This window comes from Eutrigla gurnardus (assembly GCF_963514095.1).
Source record: "Eutrigla gurnardus genome assembly, chromosome: 24".
Lineage (NCBI taxonomy): Eukaryota > Metazoa > Chordata > Actinopteri > Perciformes > Triglidae > Eutrigla > Eutrigla gurnardus.
Window position 1 is genome coordinate 4,576,132 of NC_139935.1, and position 17,308 is coordinate 4,593,439.

General features: G+C 46.7%; 2 protein-coding genes across 3 annotated transcripts; one reads left to right on the forward strand and one right to left on the reverse strand.

Moving 5' to 3' along the window:
- The first annotated feature begins 1,510 nt into the window (after positions 1–1,510).
- On the forward strand, positions 1,511–10,868 carry kpnb3 (karyopherin (importin) beta 3). Its single transcript, XM_084004814.1, has 25 exons — positions 1,511–1,676; positions 3,545–3,625; positions 4,241–4,433; positions 4,608–4,710; positions 4,818–4,914; positions 5,005–5,109; positions 5,419–5,541; positions 5,683–5,803; positions 5,882–5,969; positions 6,080–6,186; positions 6,293–6,417; positions 6,542–6,631; positions 6,736–6,909; positions 6,998–7,216; positions 7,301–7,384; positions 7,478–7,610; positions 7,694–7,815; positions 7,970–8,066; positions 8,159–8,331; positions 8,419–8,530; positions 8,624–8,802; positions 8,930–9,149; positions 9,239–9,467; positions 9,555–9,696; positions 9,779–10,868. The coding sequence occupies exons 1-25, from the start codon at positions 1,596–1,598 to the stop codon at positions 9,863–9,865; spliced, it is 3,285 nt and encodes a 1,094-aa protein (XP_083860940.1). The 5' UTR covers positions 1,511–1,595; the 3' UTR covers positions 9,866–10,868.
- Positions 10,869–10,994: 126 nt separating this feature from the next.
- atg13 (ATG13 autophagy related 13 homolog) lies at positions 10,995–17,181 on the reverse strand. Of its 2 annotated transcripts, XM_084004815.1 has the most exons (18): positions 17,023–17,181; positions 16,159–16,239; positions 15,931–16,011; positions 15,653–15,772; positions 15,411–15,457; positions 14,971–15,111; positions 14,829–14,869; positions 14,641–14,737; positions 14,416–14,523; positions 14,138–14,231; positions 13,862–13,960; positions 13,451–13,528; positions 13,201–13,313; positions 12,957–13,095; positions 12,782–12,859; positions 12,589–12,696; positions 12,341–12,469; positions 10,995–12,229 (listed from the first exon to the last, which is right to left on the reverse strand). In XM_084004815.1, the coding sequence occupies exons 2-18, from the start codon at positions 16,225–16,227 to the stop codon at positions 12,152–12,154; spliced, it is 1,620 nt and encodes a 539-aa protein (XP_083860941.1). In that variant the 5' UTR covers positions 16,228–16,239; positions 17,023–17,181; the 3' UTR covers positions 10,995–12,151. The 2 variants fall into 2 exon arrangements, with proteins under 2 accessions (XP_083860941.1, XP_083860942.1); XM_084004816.1 differs by lacking the exon at positions 13,862–13,960.
- Between the last annotated feature and the right edge of the window lie 127 nt (positions 17,182–17,308).

Genomic DNA, 17,308 nt, shown 5'->3' on the forward strand with positions numbered 1-17,308 from the left:
CAGCCAGACTGGACAAAATGTGGAATTAACTGCAGTGATGAATGAGTATCATGTGTCTGAAAAGTAAGCAGCCATCATATTAAGTAAGAGTGTGGGGGTGACATCAGCCTGTATGTGTTGTGGCATCATTAATGTTAAAATAATACAAATAACCCTTTGGAAGGCAACTAAATAAGCTAATTTAACTTGTTTTTTTATGTTGGGACAGAACAATAACATGATATAACCAAAATAAGACACCAATGACAAACATCTACTCAAGCTTGTCTGTCCACCAAATCTGTTGCAGCCTGCAAACACATGTTAATCCAGTGGCAGAGGTTTGCTGGGTTCATTGGCAAAAATCACTGAAAAAAAATCTTGGCTGCCACCTACTGGGACACTGTCTGGTTGAGCTGAAAAACACAAACACTTTTATTCATATACATCATGGGTGTAATAATGAAACAGAACGTTTTGGAACAGGCAGATACATATCAAAATATAATATTGTTAGAAAAGAAAGAGAACATACTAAGGAACCTTATATTTAATCCAGTCTGAACTACTATTTTTATTATTTTATTTTGAGTTTAAAACTACCACTAAACAGCCTATTGCTTCTGAGCAGATTTACTGTGTAGAAAGTGTGTGCATCTACACTCTCATTTAAAACTTATAGCGGGTAGTTTATTGGCTGTTCTCAGTATTTCAAACTTAATACAACATATTTACCTCCTATCATCACTTTTTAATTGTGAAATTATGTTTTACGGTCAATTTTAATTCTGTATTTCTCCCATTCACTGTTAGTGGTGGGATATAACTTAATAAATGAAATATGGCTTATCAATATGATTCACAATATGATATATAACGACTACACTTTTAGTGTAATTAAGTAATTTTAGCTAACTACAATTTTTCCTATGACGTCATTAACAATATAGCATCACAGATATGTGGTACTTTCAGATACTTAAATTGATCAATTCCACAAAATATTACAAATGAAATCCCTTAATTCAATGGCAACTTAATTAAAAGTGTCCCAGATAAGTAATTTAATACGGTTTACTGCGTTAAAATTAAAAAAACTTTTCCTGTAGCAAACCTGTGAGTGTCTTAATCTGAAAAGTAATTAGGTTAGCAACATTAACTGTCAAATATAAAATTAGTGGAGCAAAAAGTTCAATACTTTCCTTTTAAATGTGGTGAAGCAGACGTGTAAAGTAGTAAAAAAAAAAGTAAAGTACAATAACCGTACTTGAGTACATGTACTTAGTTACTTTCCATCACCGGTAATCATGCTGCTAATAGCATTGCTTCTCTTTTGCTAGCGCTGGTGAAGTCATTTTTCCCGCGCTTTGGTAATTCATTATTAGCTAACAGGAACGACGCACTCACTTTTCTGTGTCGATTCGGTCCAATGGGAGCGAGGGAACCCATGTGAGCCAATGGCGTGCGACCGACACAGGTCTCTGGTCCAATGAACGGCGGGTAGAGTTGATAAAGCGAGCCAATGGAACGGTAGCAGCATTGTGTGACCAAAGCAGGGACTACCGGGCTCATTTCGCCGCTTCTCCACCCGGCTGGTCTTTTTGGATCTCACTGCAATGGCGGAACAGCAGCAGCAGTTCTACCTCTTGCTGGGCAACCTGATGAGCCCTGACAACACCATCAGGAAGCAAGCAGAGGTGAGAGAGCGACACGTAGCCGTTTTAACGAGTGACAAGCCTCGGCGAGTGTAGAAATACAGCGCGATCGCGTTAGCAGAAGCTAACCGCCCTAGCCCAACGGATCTGGCCGCGCGCGCAGCGAGCTTTCACTTCAGGCTCGGTAGCCCACGTGCACCATGAAGCCGACAGAGTTACCAGCCGAGCTAAAGGCTAACTGCCTCTACCGTGTTGCGTAGTTGTGTGAACATAACGTAGATCGTGCCGACACGAACCACAAGCCGCCACGCCGCGTCCTCGTGGCCCGCTTGTGTCAACCTCGAGTCTGTTTGATCCACGGTGAAATGTTCCATTTGTTAGAGGAGGGGGGGGAATCAATCCCAAATTCTCCAGCTGACAGTGAAGCTAGTCACTTAGCTGGGAGAGTACAGGAAGTAGCACAAAGCTAAGGAGTGTTGCTAGTTTCATTAGCTAGCAAGCTAGCCCTGAACAGAGTGGGGATGCTAACAGATCACAGAAGGGGGGTTATTCAGAAATTAAATGACCACATAACGTTACATATCATAGCTGTAACGGTCAATGCCGTGGGTCTGGTTGTAGATTGGTGTTGGGGGACAGATTCAGAGTGAGCTATGCTAGCAGTGATTATGCCATGGCCTAAAGTCAACCTGGAAGTCAGTTTAACACTAACGGTTTTTAAAAACGTGCTGCAATTCCTCCTCCTGGTCCGTGACACGAACCATCTCGGTTTGTCATGTCACTGATTTAAGTCTCTGTTCATCCCCCTCGCATTGGATTAGTTTCTCCAGGGGATTTGTTTGGGCTGAGTCTAGCTGGCCTATTCACCCCCCTCAACCCAACCACCGCGATTAGCCTCTCGTCGCGCCACAGCATTGTTACCACAGTTCACCTCTTCAGCACGTCGACTTTTTTGGATGAGGTGGTCGACTCTTATCACACTCATCCCTCAGCCGGCAGTCAGCGTTTTTCATTCTGACCCACAGACTGTGTGTCGAGATACTAAGCTCATTGGAATTCATCCTTTTATAGGAACTCTCCCTTTCTGTCTTACGCACACAATAGGAATTGATCCATCTGTAGAGTACTTTAACACCATATATTAACAGCTAAAGACTACAGCTACTGCACATTTGGAGGTGTCCACATCCCCCTAATAACAGATTGTGAGATATGGTTGCATACCTTCCCATTTTAGTGCATTTAGCCAGTAATCTGGTTTCTCTACCACAACACTTGCAACAATGCTGCCCCAACTCCCCAGTCCTGTTTTTGTCCTGTGAAATGTGTGCTGGCTGCAAGCAAACAAAGTTCTTTGTTTACCACTAGTGCCACTTGCACATGATCATCTTGATGTTGTCTTGACTGACTACATTCTAGCTCTTCATAGCGAGGCAAAGTATGATAGAGACTAAACCACAAACCATCGATTCCCACAAATGCAGATGATGAATTGCCCGTCTTGTGAATTCAAACCACTGTCCTACATAATTGCCATTATGATACATCTCCCATAACTGGACATGTGTCTTGCTTATTCTTTTAACAGTGAATGGACTTTCTGGCCTAAACGATGTTACTGTACAATCCTGTGAGGCAATCAAATCCCAGTGCTTAAAACCCAGTGCTTTTGAATAACCACACCCACGTTGCTACTTCATCCACCAAGCTTAATTTAATTATGAAGCAACCTCCAGCATCTGTTTCTGCGTGACATTACAAGCATGTGCAAAATGCCGTTTACTTGTGACGGCAACAAAAGTGAACATGACACTCTCCCGCTGGTGGAGATTAATTTCTCGCAGGGCTAAAAACTGTGCATCTGTAAGGCATGCCTCAACCATACCACTGTCCATTCATTTCCTTTGCAGGAGACCTATGACACGATCCTGGGCCAGAACAAGATCACATTCTTGCTGCAGGCCATCAGAGATGCATCTGCTACGGAGGAGGTTTGTACACTCGGCGCTGACGTACGTGGCACGACATGTTTAGTTCCAACTTTCAGCCTGATTCTGGGGAAAAGCTCCACAACGTCATGCTCTTCGTTTATCACATAATATACATGCTTTAATGTGTACCACATTCAAAACAGACACCTGTAGGCCAATTGGAAACCAGTCTTATCGCTGGCCTTTCTGCTGGCAAGGATGAACATTTTAGGTCGAAAGGTCATCTGATTTAGCATCATGTACACAATGAGGGGGAAAAAATGTTTTGGCATTTAGGCAATCATGTTCACCAGCTGCTTGGCCCCTAATACTCCCTCTCCTTTTCTTTACTTCAAGGCTGATATTTTTAGAGTCTTGAAACGGGAGCAGGCACTAGGTGCTCAGCCCGGGGAGAGTGACTCTGCCTTTATGACATGCTGCAGGTTCAGTCAGTGTTGTTGTTGTCCAGTGAAATCTGTAGTATGAACTGTTATTGGGATCAAACAAAAGACAGAAAAGCCACTCTGCCTCACCGAACCGGAAATGAACGGTCCAGTTTGTTTAAAATGAGAGCGTTTTATGTTGCAGGTCTCCGGTGAGAAACGGCGGTGTAACCAGCTGTTTTTGCCCCCTCAGGTCAAACAGATGGCAGCAGTTCTGCTGCGGCGGCTGCTGTCGTCGTCCTTCGAGGAGATCTACCCGGGCCTGACCCTGGAGATGCAGACGGCCATCAAGACCGAGCTGCTGACCAGCATCCAGCAGGAGACCTCGCCGAACATCCGCAAGAAGGTCTGCGACATTGCAGCTGAGCTTACCCGCAATCTCATAGGTAATCCTCCTTTAACTCCTTTTCCCCCCAAAACTGGTCAGGTGTGGCAGTTATTTGTCATCCTCTTACTATATATTTATTTGTAACAAAACTGTCAAATGTAGGGTATTCCTTATAAAAGTGTTATTGCTGTTAGGATGAACATAGTCTTTGATTGTGATGTCTTTCATCCAGATGATGATGGGAATAACCAGTGGCCAGAGGTGCTCAAGTTTCTGTTTGACTCTGTTAACTCTGACAGCGTTACCCTGCGTGAATCCGCCCTGCACATATTCTGGTGAGCCCCCTCATATTTGATTTAGGCCATGTAGTTACACGATGATGTCTGCTTGTGTGGTGAGACAGAAGAACTGGTGGCTGACAGCTGTGTGTCGCTCTCTTTAGGAACTTCCCAGGAATCTTCGGCAACCAGCAGCAGCATTATATGGAGGTCATTAAGCGCATGCTGGTTCAGTGCATGCAGGACCAGGCAAACCCACAGGTAAGAGCTCCACTATTTTTGTTTTGTTTTAGCTGTTCATATCCCGATTCGAATGCCTTCATCATTTTATATTTTCACATTCTCCTTCAGATTCGCACCCTGGCAGCTCGGGCTGCAGCTGCCTTCGTTCTGTCAAACGAAAGCAACACGGCGCTGCTGAAGCACTTCTCTGACCTGCTGCCAGGAATCCTGCAGGTAAGACGGCAGGAGCCTCCTCTGGTCTGATACGTTGGCTTGGATCATTCAGTAAAAGGTCTGGGTGGAATTGACGACCCGTTAGGCTTGAAGAGCTGTTTTTGTGGGGCTCTTGTTATACTCTGCATCGTGTGCACAACTATATAAAGCTCATATGTGGAAAGTAAATAAGGAAATGCATTTGCAAATGGAAGATGGAGGTCGACAGGAAGGCGGTCTGCTATTTAGAGATGAGTGTTTGCTTGGGAAGAATAACGACGTAATGTTGGCAAACAGCTGAGCTCTTAACATCCTTCTGTTTTTATTCAGGCGGTGAACGAGTCTTGCTACCAGGGAGACGACTCTGTGCTCAAGTCTTTAGTGGAAATTGCGGACACCGCACCCAAATACCTGAGGCCCAACCTGGAGGCCACGCTGCAGCTCTGTCTGAAGGTGAGTCAGAGAGCAAAACGGGACATCACTAATGTGAATGACTCATGCTTGTGAAGGTTCAGTTTGGGGAAACAAATTTGCATTAAGACACACAGAACATCCCTTCTTTTTGTTGACCATGTGACCAACATGTCTCTCCAGATGTGTGGCGACACCAACCTGACAAACATGCAGAGGCAGTTGTCGCTGGAGGTCATCGTCACCCTATCCGAGACGGCGGCAGCCATGCTGAGGAAACACACGGCCATCGTGGCTCAGAGTGGTGAGGATCTGACTCGACCGTTCCCCGTTTGGGTGGAATAGTTTGGACAGTTGTTAAATGTATGTGTTCTGTCTTCAGTGCCCCAGATGCTGACTATGATGGTGGACCTGGAGGATGATGACGAGTGGGCCATGGCCGACGAGCTGGAGGATGATGACTTCGATAGGTAGGCCCTGTTTCCACGGCAGCAAGACACAAATCCACTGTTATATACAAGGTTGCGTCAAATTTAGAGTGGTTTTTAAAATGTGATTGTTGTTTCTTGGCGTCCACCAGTAATGCCGTGGCCGGGGAGAGCGCCCTCGACAGAATTGCCTGCGGTCTGGGAGGGAAGATAATTTTGCCGATGATCAAGCAGCACATCATGCAGATGCTGCAGAACCGTAAGTGGAACTGCCGATAGTTGATGATATTTTCCACTCGCGAGGTTTTTTTTTTCTAAATTGGGTCGGCGTCAACATGAGATCAACCAAGTGCGTTTGTCGCCAGCTGACTGGAAGTACCGCCACGCCGGGTTGATGGCGCTGTCGGCCATCGGCGAGGGCTGCCACCAGCAGATGGAGGCCATCCTCCAAGAGATCGTCAGCTTTGTCCTCCTCTTCTGCGCCGATCCTGTAAGAAGCAACGTGATGCAAATATGCAGCGCGTGGTCATTTAGGGGTTTCCCCTTCACCAGATTCTGAACTTGCTCAGCAGCTGTATGGTGGTAATGAGCTTGGCTTCCTTCTCCCTCCTCAGCACCCACGGGTACGCTATGCTGCCTGCAATGCTATTGGACAAATGGCCACAGACTTCGCCCCGACCTTCCAAAAGAAATTCCATGACAAGGTAACGAATAATCCCTTCGATCTGCTGGTTAGAGAGGAACTATAATTCAGGTTTCCCACTGTGGACGAAGCAGACTCTGACCCTCATCCTCCCCCTGCTTCCAGGTGATCTCCGCCCTGCTGCAGACCATGAAGGACCAGAGTAACCCTCGGGTGCAGGCACATGCTGCCGCCGCCCTCATCAACTTCACAGAGGACTGTCCCAAATCACTGCTGATCCCATATCTGGACAGCTTGGTGGAGCACCTCCATGTCATCATGGTAGCAAAGCTGCAGGAGGTACATCTTCATACATCAGATTACGGCTCCTGCGAACACACTAGAAGGCTGTCTGGTGTCCTAACCGTGTCCTCTTCCCTCCTCCCAGTTGATACAGAAGGGCACCAAACTGGTCCTGGAGCAGGTGGTGACGTCGATCGCCTCGGTGGCCGACACGGCCGAGGAGAAGTTTGTGCCGTACTATGACCTGTTCATGCCCTCGCTCAAACACATCGTGGAAAATGCGGTGCAGAAGGAGCTCCGGCTGCTCCGCGGCAAGACCATCGAGTGCATCAGCCTGATCGGCCTGGCCGTCGGCAAGGAGAAGGTACGCCTGCTGAACTATCCACTGAGGTCTTTTAGGTTAAGGATCTCTGCCGTCTTCACATCCCTCTTTCTCTTCTCTCACTAGTTCATGCCAGACGCCTCCGCCGTCATGCAGCTCCTCCTCAAAACGCAGACGGACTTTAACGACATGGAGGACGACGACCCTCAGGTGGGAAGACTTGGAACGGAGCTTTGAACAGTCTTCACTTTCTCGATTCACCGTCGCAACCTTTCATCCCGCGTTTGTGTGCTTGTGGTTTAGATCTCGTACATGATCTCGGCCTGGGCCCGGATGTGTAAGATCCTGGGGAAGGAGTTCCAGCAGTACCTGCCCGTGGTGATGGGTCCCCTGATGAAGACGGCCTCCATCAAGCCCGAGGTGGCCCTGCTCGATAGTAAGTGCAGGTTTTCAGCTATAAGAGTGCTTTCCTGTTAAGATGCAAGCTGCAGTATTTGAATGCGTGTCTCGGTCTTGCAGCCCAGGACATGGAGAACATATCGGAGGATGACGGTTGGGAGTTTGTCAACCTGGGAGACCAGCAGAGTTTTGGCATCAAGACGGCCGGCCTGGAGGAGAAGGCCACTGCCTGCCAGATGCTGGTGAGTCCAGCCAGACTGTCCTGTTGCCCTATCAGGATCCCGAGGGGGTCTGAGGCCCATTTGGCAGAGCCCCAGATGTTGTTTATCTCTGTCTTGATATTGAGGTCATTGCTAGTGGTTCAGTCCTGTGGGTTCAACCCTCTGTCGTTAACAGGTTTGTTACGCCAAAGAGCTGAAAGAGGGCTTCGTGGAGTACACGGAGCAGGTGGTGAAGCTGATGGTTCCCCTCCTCAAGTTCTACTTCCACGATGATATCCTTTCTTTATTATTATTATTATTATTAAACATGCTGGCGTATGAAAGAAGGCGGCGCTTGTTGATGGTGTTTCCTTAACCGTCTCACGTGTGCGGGTGGCTGCAGCCGAGTCCATGCCCCTGCTGCTGGAGTGTGCGCGGGTCCGAGGACCGGAGTACCTCACCCAGATGTGGCACTTCATGTGCGACGCTCTCATCAAGGCCATCGGCACCGAGCCAGACTCCGACGTCCTGTCGGAGATCATGCACTCTTTTGCGAAGGTAGCTTCGTTTAGCATTCTAATAAAAATGGATGAATTGCGTCTGTGTCTGACCTGACTGATCACAGGGTTTGTTTTTGGTCTAAAGTGCATAGAGTTGATGGGCGATGGCTGCCTGAACAACGAGCATTTTGAGGAGCTGGGCGGCATCTTGAAAGGAAAACTGGAGGAGCACTTTAAGAACCAGGAGCTCAGACAGGGTGAGAGGTCACAGCAGTTGATTTTTAAATTCTTCTCTAAGAGGAAACCTGTTTATGCAGAAGCCTCACAGAGCACCTCTTTGTCCTTTCCAGCCAAGAGACAGGATGAAGACTATGATGAGCAGGTGGAGGAGTCGTTACAAGACGAGGATGAGAACGACGTGTACATTTTGACCAAAGTGTCCGACATCCTGCACTCAGTGTTCAGTAGTTACAAAGAGAAGGTGCTGCCTTGGTTTGAACAGCTGCTGCAGCTCATCGTCCAGCTAATAGTAAGTACTTCCTGTTTTCAGATCGTCTCCGAATGAATCCGTATATGAATCCCATCATATTTTGCACTTCAGTATTTATTCTCTAAAAGCCGCTCGCTGGTGTTGAACGCGTCTTGCTCGTCTTCAGTGTACCAACAGGCCGTGGGCGGACAGACAGTGGGGTCTGTGCATCTTCGACGACGTGGTGGAGCACTGCAGCCCCTCCTCCTTCAAATACGCCGAGGTCTTCCTGCGGCCGATGCTGCAGTCGCTGTGTGACACGAGCCCCGAGGTCCGGCAGGCGGCCGCTTACGGCGTCGGAGTCATGGCTCAGTATGGAGGAGAGAACTACCGCCCTTTCTGTACAGGTGCGTCCTGGCGCTGGTCCTCACCCGTCTTGTTGCTGTTGTTGGTGGCGGTGGTCAGTTAACTAGATGTCTCCGTTTGTGTGATCCAGAGGCCATCCCCCTTCTGGTCAGAGTCATCCAGGCAGCCGACTCCCGCGCCAAGGAGAACGTCAACGCCACAGAGAACTGCATCTCCGCCGTAGGGAAGGTCATGAGGTTTCGGCCGGAGTGCGTAAACGTCAACGAGATCCTTCCCCATTGGCTCAGCTGGCTGCCACTCAACGAGGACAAAGAGGAGGCCGTCCACACGTTTGACTTCCTGTGTGACCTCATTGAAAGGTAGGGCGGCCTCTGTGGAAATACAGCGGTGTAGTTTATTTAAAAGCAGGGATGCAGAAACTCCTAATCCCCGTCATCTCTCAACAGCAACAACCCGATTGTTCTCGGACCCGACAACGCAAACCTTCCCAAGATTTTCCTCATCATCGCAGACGGAGTCGCCAACGAGTCGGTCAAGAGTGAAGACGCGTGCAGCAAACGGCTGGCGAACGTCATCCGTCAAGTACAGGTGAGCCGCAAAGTTCATGGGATCAAAAACTACTAATTGTCTCCGTGTGAATCGAGGTTGACCCTTCTGTCGTGTCCTCCAGGTGTCGGCAGGTTTATGGACACAGTGTGTATCGACACTGAACGAGACGCAGCAGAAAGCCATTCAGGACCTACTGAATACCGCCTGAGCCCGGACCCCCGGTCACCTCCCCGCTCTTTAAAAAATAAAAATAAAAAATGCCCATGAAGAAAAGTTGAGCTCCTGGATCTCCTCCATACACTCCCTCTTCTTCCTCCTGCTCTGATCTGTAGTGTGTATGGATGCTGGCTTCACCCCCGCCCCCCTCCACCCTGACACCGCTCTCAAACACCCCCACCTACATTCAGCCTACTGGGGAAGCAGGTTGGATATTTGACAATGGAGGACATTGGCCATCCACCTCAAAGACTTTCACCCTGTATCCGAGGAAGCGGGAACCCGAGTAACGTGTCAGTCGTCCCCGTCTTCTATCTGGACCTTTTTTGTTTCCAACCATTCCCTGATGTTTGCCCATAGGGACTCATTCTCCACGTCGCCCAACACAAACTCATTGGACAGCCAGGCTCAGGGGGGGCCACAGTGGTGGGAGGGGGGGGAAAGGGGACAAGACATTCTAGTGGACTGAGCGATTGAATGATGTGGAAATGCACACTGGGCGATCACTGCCTGTCTCCTGTGAATTTACTTTTTTTTTTTTTTGTATTTTTTCTCGTTCCGTGTTCCCAGCGTTACCTGGGGAAGCGGCCCGTCTGCCACTGCTCAGAGGGTGCGTTTCAAAAAAAAGTAACGGCATGTTAAGTGGCTAACTCTTTAGGAAACATAGTTAGGATATTTACATCATCGTTGTCTGGGAGAGTCAATTCAAGCAGCTTTCTTCCGTAGCTTTCCAGATAGCTGTTCACAGGAAATGAGTGTGAAGATGAAATGTCGGCTTAACGGTTTCTCGGCCCTTTAGGTAGCAGCGCAAGAGGAAGGGACTCTCAGAGACGAAGGGCAATAATCTTTAGTTGGTCGCGGCAAAGTTGGAGCAATTGTAGAGTATTTGTAAAATGTGTGTTACCATACTCTTTATGGTTTTGATCCTTTGCAGCCCTGCAGGTTTGTGATGGAATTCCATAAACTACAACAATAAAATTCCATTTGAGAAGTTCTTTCAGTTGCTTTATTGACATTAAAGAAAAAGTTGTAAAATGTGTTGCCCTTACCATTAAGAGTGTAAGCAAACGGACTCTACCTCTTAAGCTCATTAAACAAACTGCATGTTTTATTGGAACAAAAGCAAAGACATTGTGATTTTTAAAATAAGCCTTGCAAATATCTTTTTCTATATCTCTGGGACATTAATAGACATCACCTTGCACCAATCTGTAAACTAAGGTGCCCACCACTTAGTGTTACATGCTTGTTGTGTGTGTTCAGGTATTTGACAGACATCAGTTGTTTCAACAGAGCAGCCATGCTTTTATTAGGACATCTAAACGAACAACGAGGAAAAAGTTTAAATTAAAGCTTTCAAACAGTCGTGGATAGTGAACCCTTCTGTGGCCAGCTGGAAATGCATTTATCCCACTTTAAATAAAACACCCCAAAATAATCCTGTTGTACCGCCTACAGTAAATACCCTCCGTTGCCGGTCTATTAGGGAGCTAAAACTAACGTAACTGGCAACGGGATGAAGTTCAACGAGTTGCGTCAGCGTGGTTTCATCTGTACACGTTGGGATGCCGTTTAATTCACTTTGAATTCCACTGGGGTCGCTTGCTAACATTGAAGTTGGCAGTTCAAATCCCCAGACCAGCTGGGAACACTTGGCTATGGTGAATGAACGACTGGCTCGTCACCTCAGTGCCTTTGAGCAACCCTCAACTGCTCGTGACACAAGACTGTCCAGTGTGAGAGTGTAAAATGGGACTTTTATATATATTTTTTTAATTAGCTAGTATCCTCCAAGTGCAATGTATTTGCCAAGACCAGCTTTTCAATATTTCAGGTTTCTCATAATCAGAAAGGCCATGATGATGGGAAACCGTCGATGGCTGGTAGAGATCCGCGGGGAGGATCAATGAACATCACAAGTGCAGGAAGTCTGTCTAAAGTGACAGAATTAATTGAAATCCTGATTAAACACGGACGACATAGAAAATAAAGATTTTGAATCACCACTACCAGACCAGGTGTGTGTGTGCGTGTGCCAGTGTTGGAGGAGATAAAACTGTATATACAGTGATCTGTACGCGTTGAGGTGAAACGTGCCTGACGGTCGGTCAAAGGGGAAAATGTCAGAAATGATGACCTTCACATTAAAATATAATCTAGTCTGGAGTGACTCACAGGACAAACCTCCAGTCTGCTTCTCCCTCTCATTCCTTTTCCAGCATTTCATTTGCCGCCACCCATTTAGTCTTTTCTCACACTTCGTCCCATACGTCCTCTTCTATTGGAGCATGTCCACAAAAGCGTCAAACTCGTCGATGTTTTTCTCGTAAACCGCCAGTTTCTCCGGCAGCGAGTCCTGCGGACAAGAAGACACAAATGGCTGCTGTGACTAACGGACATTAAGTATTTTTACAGTGAGACGTTATGGTGTTTAAATGTGAGTTTAGAGCGGGTAAGGAGGTGTTACCAGGTCGTCGGCCATCGACTGGGAGCTGATGTGTAGCGAGAGGCTGGCCAGTTGCGGCGGGTTTTGAAACTCTCTGTAGAAAGTTCCCAGATCCATCGGCAACAAGTCATCTTTAGAGAAGGCTGGACGCTACAAGGAAAAAAAATGTTTGTATTGCGACATATTGTGCTAATAAACCGTCATGGCGCCCACAGAAAGCTTGGAGGGTTTGGAGCAGGCGGAAGAGAACTAGAGGAATCGTTACGTACAAAGTCGACCATCACAAAGTCGTCCTGCTGCCCCGATCCCTCGGAGCCCTGAGAATGGAGGCTGGCCTGCAGAGGTGACGGGCAGAGAGGAGAGTCTGGAGGCTGCACCTGAACACACACACACACAGACCTGGATTAAGACAAAGTATCCTGCTGTGAGTAATGGGTTTCTGGTCTTCGTCATTATAGTTACCATGGGATCATTCTCCTCTGGGTCCAGGCCTCGAGGAGCAAATGCAGCAAATGGCAGGTCCAGACTGCCTGCTGTTATCTACATACACACACAAAACAAAAAGCAGGAAATAAACAACCAGGTTCACATGTTTCAAGTCATGAAGTCGCCGTCTCAGCGGTCATGTGTGATTTACCTGTGTGGCGGGTTTGTTGACGAAGGCTCCGATCTTCCTCGTGAAGGCGTTGAGAGACTCCACGGGGTCGTACGGGGAAGCACACCTCCCTTCATCCTTCCTCCTTTCTCCACTGTGCGTCAGGGCTTCATCGTCACCACTGGGGAACAGAGACGACCAAGTTACGCTTTCACAATCCAATATGTGCCAGGTTTCATGGGACGGGGAAAAAATATCTATTATTTTGAGATTTAGAGAGATTTACCTGCTGCCAGGTGTGTTGGCGGCTTTCTCTACTGTCAGATGAGCATCCGCCCCATGAGAAGGCTGGGCAGGAACTAACACAACCCCTCCATGCTCCTTCCCAGCATGCAACACCTGAGGAGGAAGAACAGAGCAGATTTTAAATTATTACATATACTTTCGGATTTCCATCATATCATCATTGGAGTTTCTGCTCAGGTTTTTTGACAATCAGTGTACGTGGATCTACTGGTAACGGACGGGTGAATCACCTGGGTTGCAGGAGGGTGACAGAGCTCAGCAGCTCCTGCGAGAGCTGGATGATGATATGATAGCCTGGAGGCGTACAGCTGCAGAGGTAGGAGAGGGAACATTACACACAAAACACTGCAGTGTAGTTTACATCAGAACGTCAGAGCTGTGCTCTTGAGATGGATCAGGATGAACGGGGGTTTACGACTGAGGTACAGACGATAAAACGTCACGATGAAACTGTTGTGCAGTGCGTCAAGCTCTGGGCTGAGGTGAACGATGGAACTTTACCCACAGTTAAAAGGGATGATGGTGAAAATGGTGCAACACACACACACACAATAAATGAGAATTTTAGGGTGTTTTTTCAGTGCGTTTTTCGAGGTGAATCACACACAGTCCCACTCTCACTGTGGCCAGCATAGACTCACAGTGTGAGTGACAAGTCCAGGAGCCAATGGAAGCGGCAGACTGTCCAGCGGGAGGGGCTTAGACAGTTTGGAGGGCGAAGGACTCAGTGTGCACACACACTGAGATAGCACGCACGCACAAAAAGGGTAAACGTAGAATTAAAAGACAAGGGGGAAGGAAAACAGACAGAGAGAGAAAGGAGAAAAGGAAACAAAAACAGGTGTGAAAAAAAGCAGAAGAAGTCACCGGATAAAGAAAGGGGCAGTGAAGAGGAGGGAGTGAGCGTGTGCTCTTACCTGCGAGGGAGGGGAGGTGGAGAAGGAGGTGGTGCAGACCTCCTGTGAATCCTGAACCCCTGCATACGGCCCTCCTTCGTCGTCATCTGGAGCTCTGAACAAACACACGCATGTTATATTTTAGATGAATCGAGGTATTACATTCTACTTGGTCCAGCAAGTGATTTAATCAGAGTCTTTCAGACATAAGTCACCTCCAAAGGAGGACTTAAGTCACCTAAAGGTCTCGATTGTTTGCGGCAAGGCTGAGCTGCATCTCCACAGCTTTATGTAGCTACCTGTAGTTGCAGGGATGTCCCATGTTTGCGGGACGCTGGCTTCCGCAGGGAGGATCCACAAAGTGATCCACGATGATCCCCATGATCGGAGCCGAACGCTCAAACTGTCTGCAGGAGACGGCGTTTCAACAGTTGGTCAGTTACGCTCATTTGGACTTTAAAATGTGAACGATCATTGTTCTTTGGAGGGAGATCGTCTTGTTTGACAGGTCGTGTGTGAGTTACCTGCTGGACATGAACGCCAGGTTGGTGCGATAAGCACATGAGAGTGTGACTGTGCCGACAGGGGTGCCGACAACACCGACACGCACCGTCTGAAAACCTTCAAAACAAACAGACCGGTTCAATGTAAGACAGGAATTTGAATACATATTTTACAGCAATTTGAGTGGAGAAGCCGATTTCACAGTTACCTTCTCCTAGTCCACTCAGCTGGACCTCGCCGAAGTAAATCCTACACACGAGAGACGCAGAAGCCGTTCGTGACATATGTCATAAATTCATTCAAAGCAACAGGAGACAGAGCTGTTTAAAAGGACAGGTAGGTCCACTCACCTGTATAATATGACGTAGTCGTGTCCCTGCTTTCTGGAGAGTTTGTAGGCGGGTGTTACTCTGGTGATGGCCAGCAGAGACTTCAGGAGGACAGACAGACGGTTGTAGACCGTATATGACACCTTGATGTCCTTATCGCACCTACAGTAGAGAAAGACAACACATTGACTCATTACAATTCAGCGGCGTGGCAGCATATCAAGAAGGTGTCAAATATAATAGGGGGAGAGTGGGCCTGCATTCAAATTAGTCATTTCTGTGAGAAGAAATCACAAATGCTGCGGTGAAGCGACCATTACTATTGAGGTCCATAACGTTAGATACAGATCTGTGGTCCTCCAAGATAATCATGTGCAACCAGTCCAGATAAAACTTATTTTCATGAATATTCCTTAACAGTTTGGCCACTAAAACAATCATAGTAAGCTAAATCCACTCACTTTTCATTCATCTCCAGGCACCAAGTCTCTAACTCCATTGAGTCGCCCTGAGTGAGACAGAGACACAGAATGTAAACGTTAAAGTGGACTGAAAAATAAACATACATGAGCAGCCTAATGTATAAAAGACCGGTGACACTAACGTGCAGGGATCATTATTTTATGGCTCACAGTTTGGGGTCCTGTGTGTGTGAAATGTAATTTTACAGAAGAAGAAAAGGAACAGCTGAGAGAGGTTTTACCTCTGACGTCTTCAGGGAGATCTCAACACACATAGAGCGCCCGATGCCTGGAAGCTGGCCAGCCAATGCCCTTTTGGCTTCATGGGTGACCTCTGGGATGTCTTTGATGGCCAAATTAAACTAGAAGAAATAATAACAACGAACCAAAATGATTTAATTTACACTAAAATATCTTTACAGAGGAAAATCAACAAGCAAGCTACATAGATGTGAAGATTTATAGAGAACTACAAATATGATCATTTGAATAACAAAAGGTAACATATCAACTATTTTACCCAATCAGAGCCAGTAGGCGATGAAGACGAGCGAGTGCATATCTTCTCTCCAAGACGAGCTTGAACAATCACCTGAACAGTCTACAAACAGGACATAAAAATACCTTTATTAGTTACAGGTAAAAGAGGATCCAGAGTAGAACACATGTTGCTGTTGCATATGTTTAAATGTCATTTTTAACATTCCCATCCTCTGCTGTTAACGCGAGCATCAGCTCTGCTTCTTACCTTCAATGCAAAGAACTTAATGAACTTGTCCAAGTCTTTTTTGTCCTGGGGACTCAGGCCACCGTCCATGTTGTCACAACCCTGCAATCAAACAGTCAAACTCAAAATAAAAATGATTGTAATCCATTTTTTTAAGGGGTTAAAAACGCTTTTGGAGACAATGTGTTCACATTAAATTGAAAGTGAGTAACTATGGTTAGTTCTGAAATATACCATGGGGGAAAAAAACATGAATATTGCCTCTGCATCCAAAATTATAATTCATTTAAAAAATTTAAGGGGAAGTCTGGGGTCGCCTGCTGGAGCTGTTGCCCTGGCGACCAGACCCCGGATTGAGCGGTTGACTATGATGATGATGACAAAAATACATACACTAAAACAAATGTGAATATTGACACAACACATCCACTCCTTACAATATATATATACTGTACTTTGCTAACAAGCGATTAAACGATTACTTACTGGAAGGCAATGTACAACACAACTTTTGGTATTCACATGAAAGTGCTGTGTTTATCTCCCACACAGCATCTGATTATGGTACAAGTTAGCAAGTGAGGCCTCCAGTCCACGTTGACACGTACGTTAAGTGTCCCAACAATATATGGAGGTCGTGTTAAACTCGAATATTGACAACCACCTCCCACGGTGGCTTATTAAAAAAATAAATGTGTGTGATAGCTTACTTTTATCGATATTTACCTAACGTTTACGTGTCAAAAGAAGGGGGAGGCACAGGGACCTGGATCGGTGACTCACTGGTCAGTTAGCGTTAGCATGTGGCTAATGTTAGTTAGCTAGCTAGCTAGGTAGCCGAGCACCACGCACTTTCTAACTTAATCAGAAAACATAGAAACTTACATTAGCTTTTCCCTTAGCAATGCAGCTTCAGTAACATACACATTGGTTTAGCAAAGAGGGCAGGCGACGCTGTGTCCCACGTACATTCACACGCCCAGGTCGGATGTACACAACGTCAACAGCGACCGTCGTGCTACTTTTCTGTTTATCTTCTCCATGTCGACGTGTTTGGGTAGCAGCACTTTCACAAACGCACTTTCGCTATTTTTTTATTTTTTTATTTTTAACGTCTGTAAAAAAAATGTACAGTCAACACGAGGCAGCGTTATGATAATATTAGTAAGAC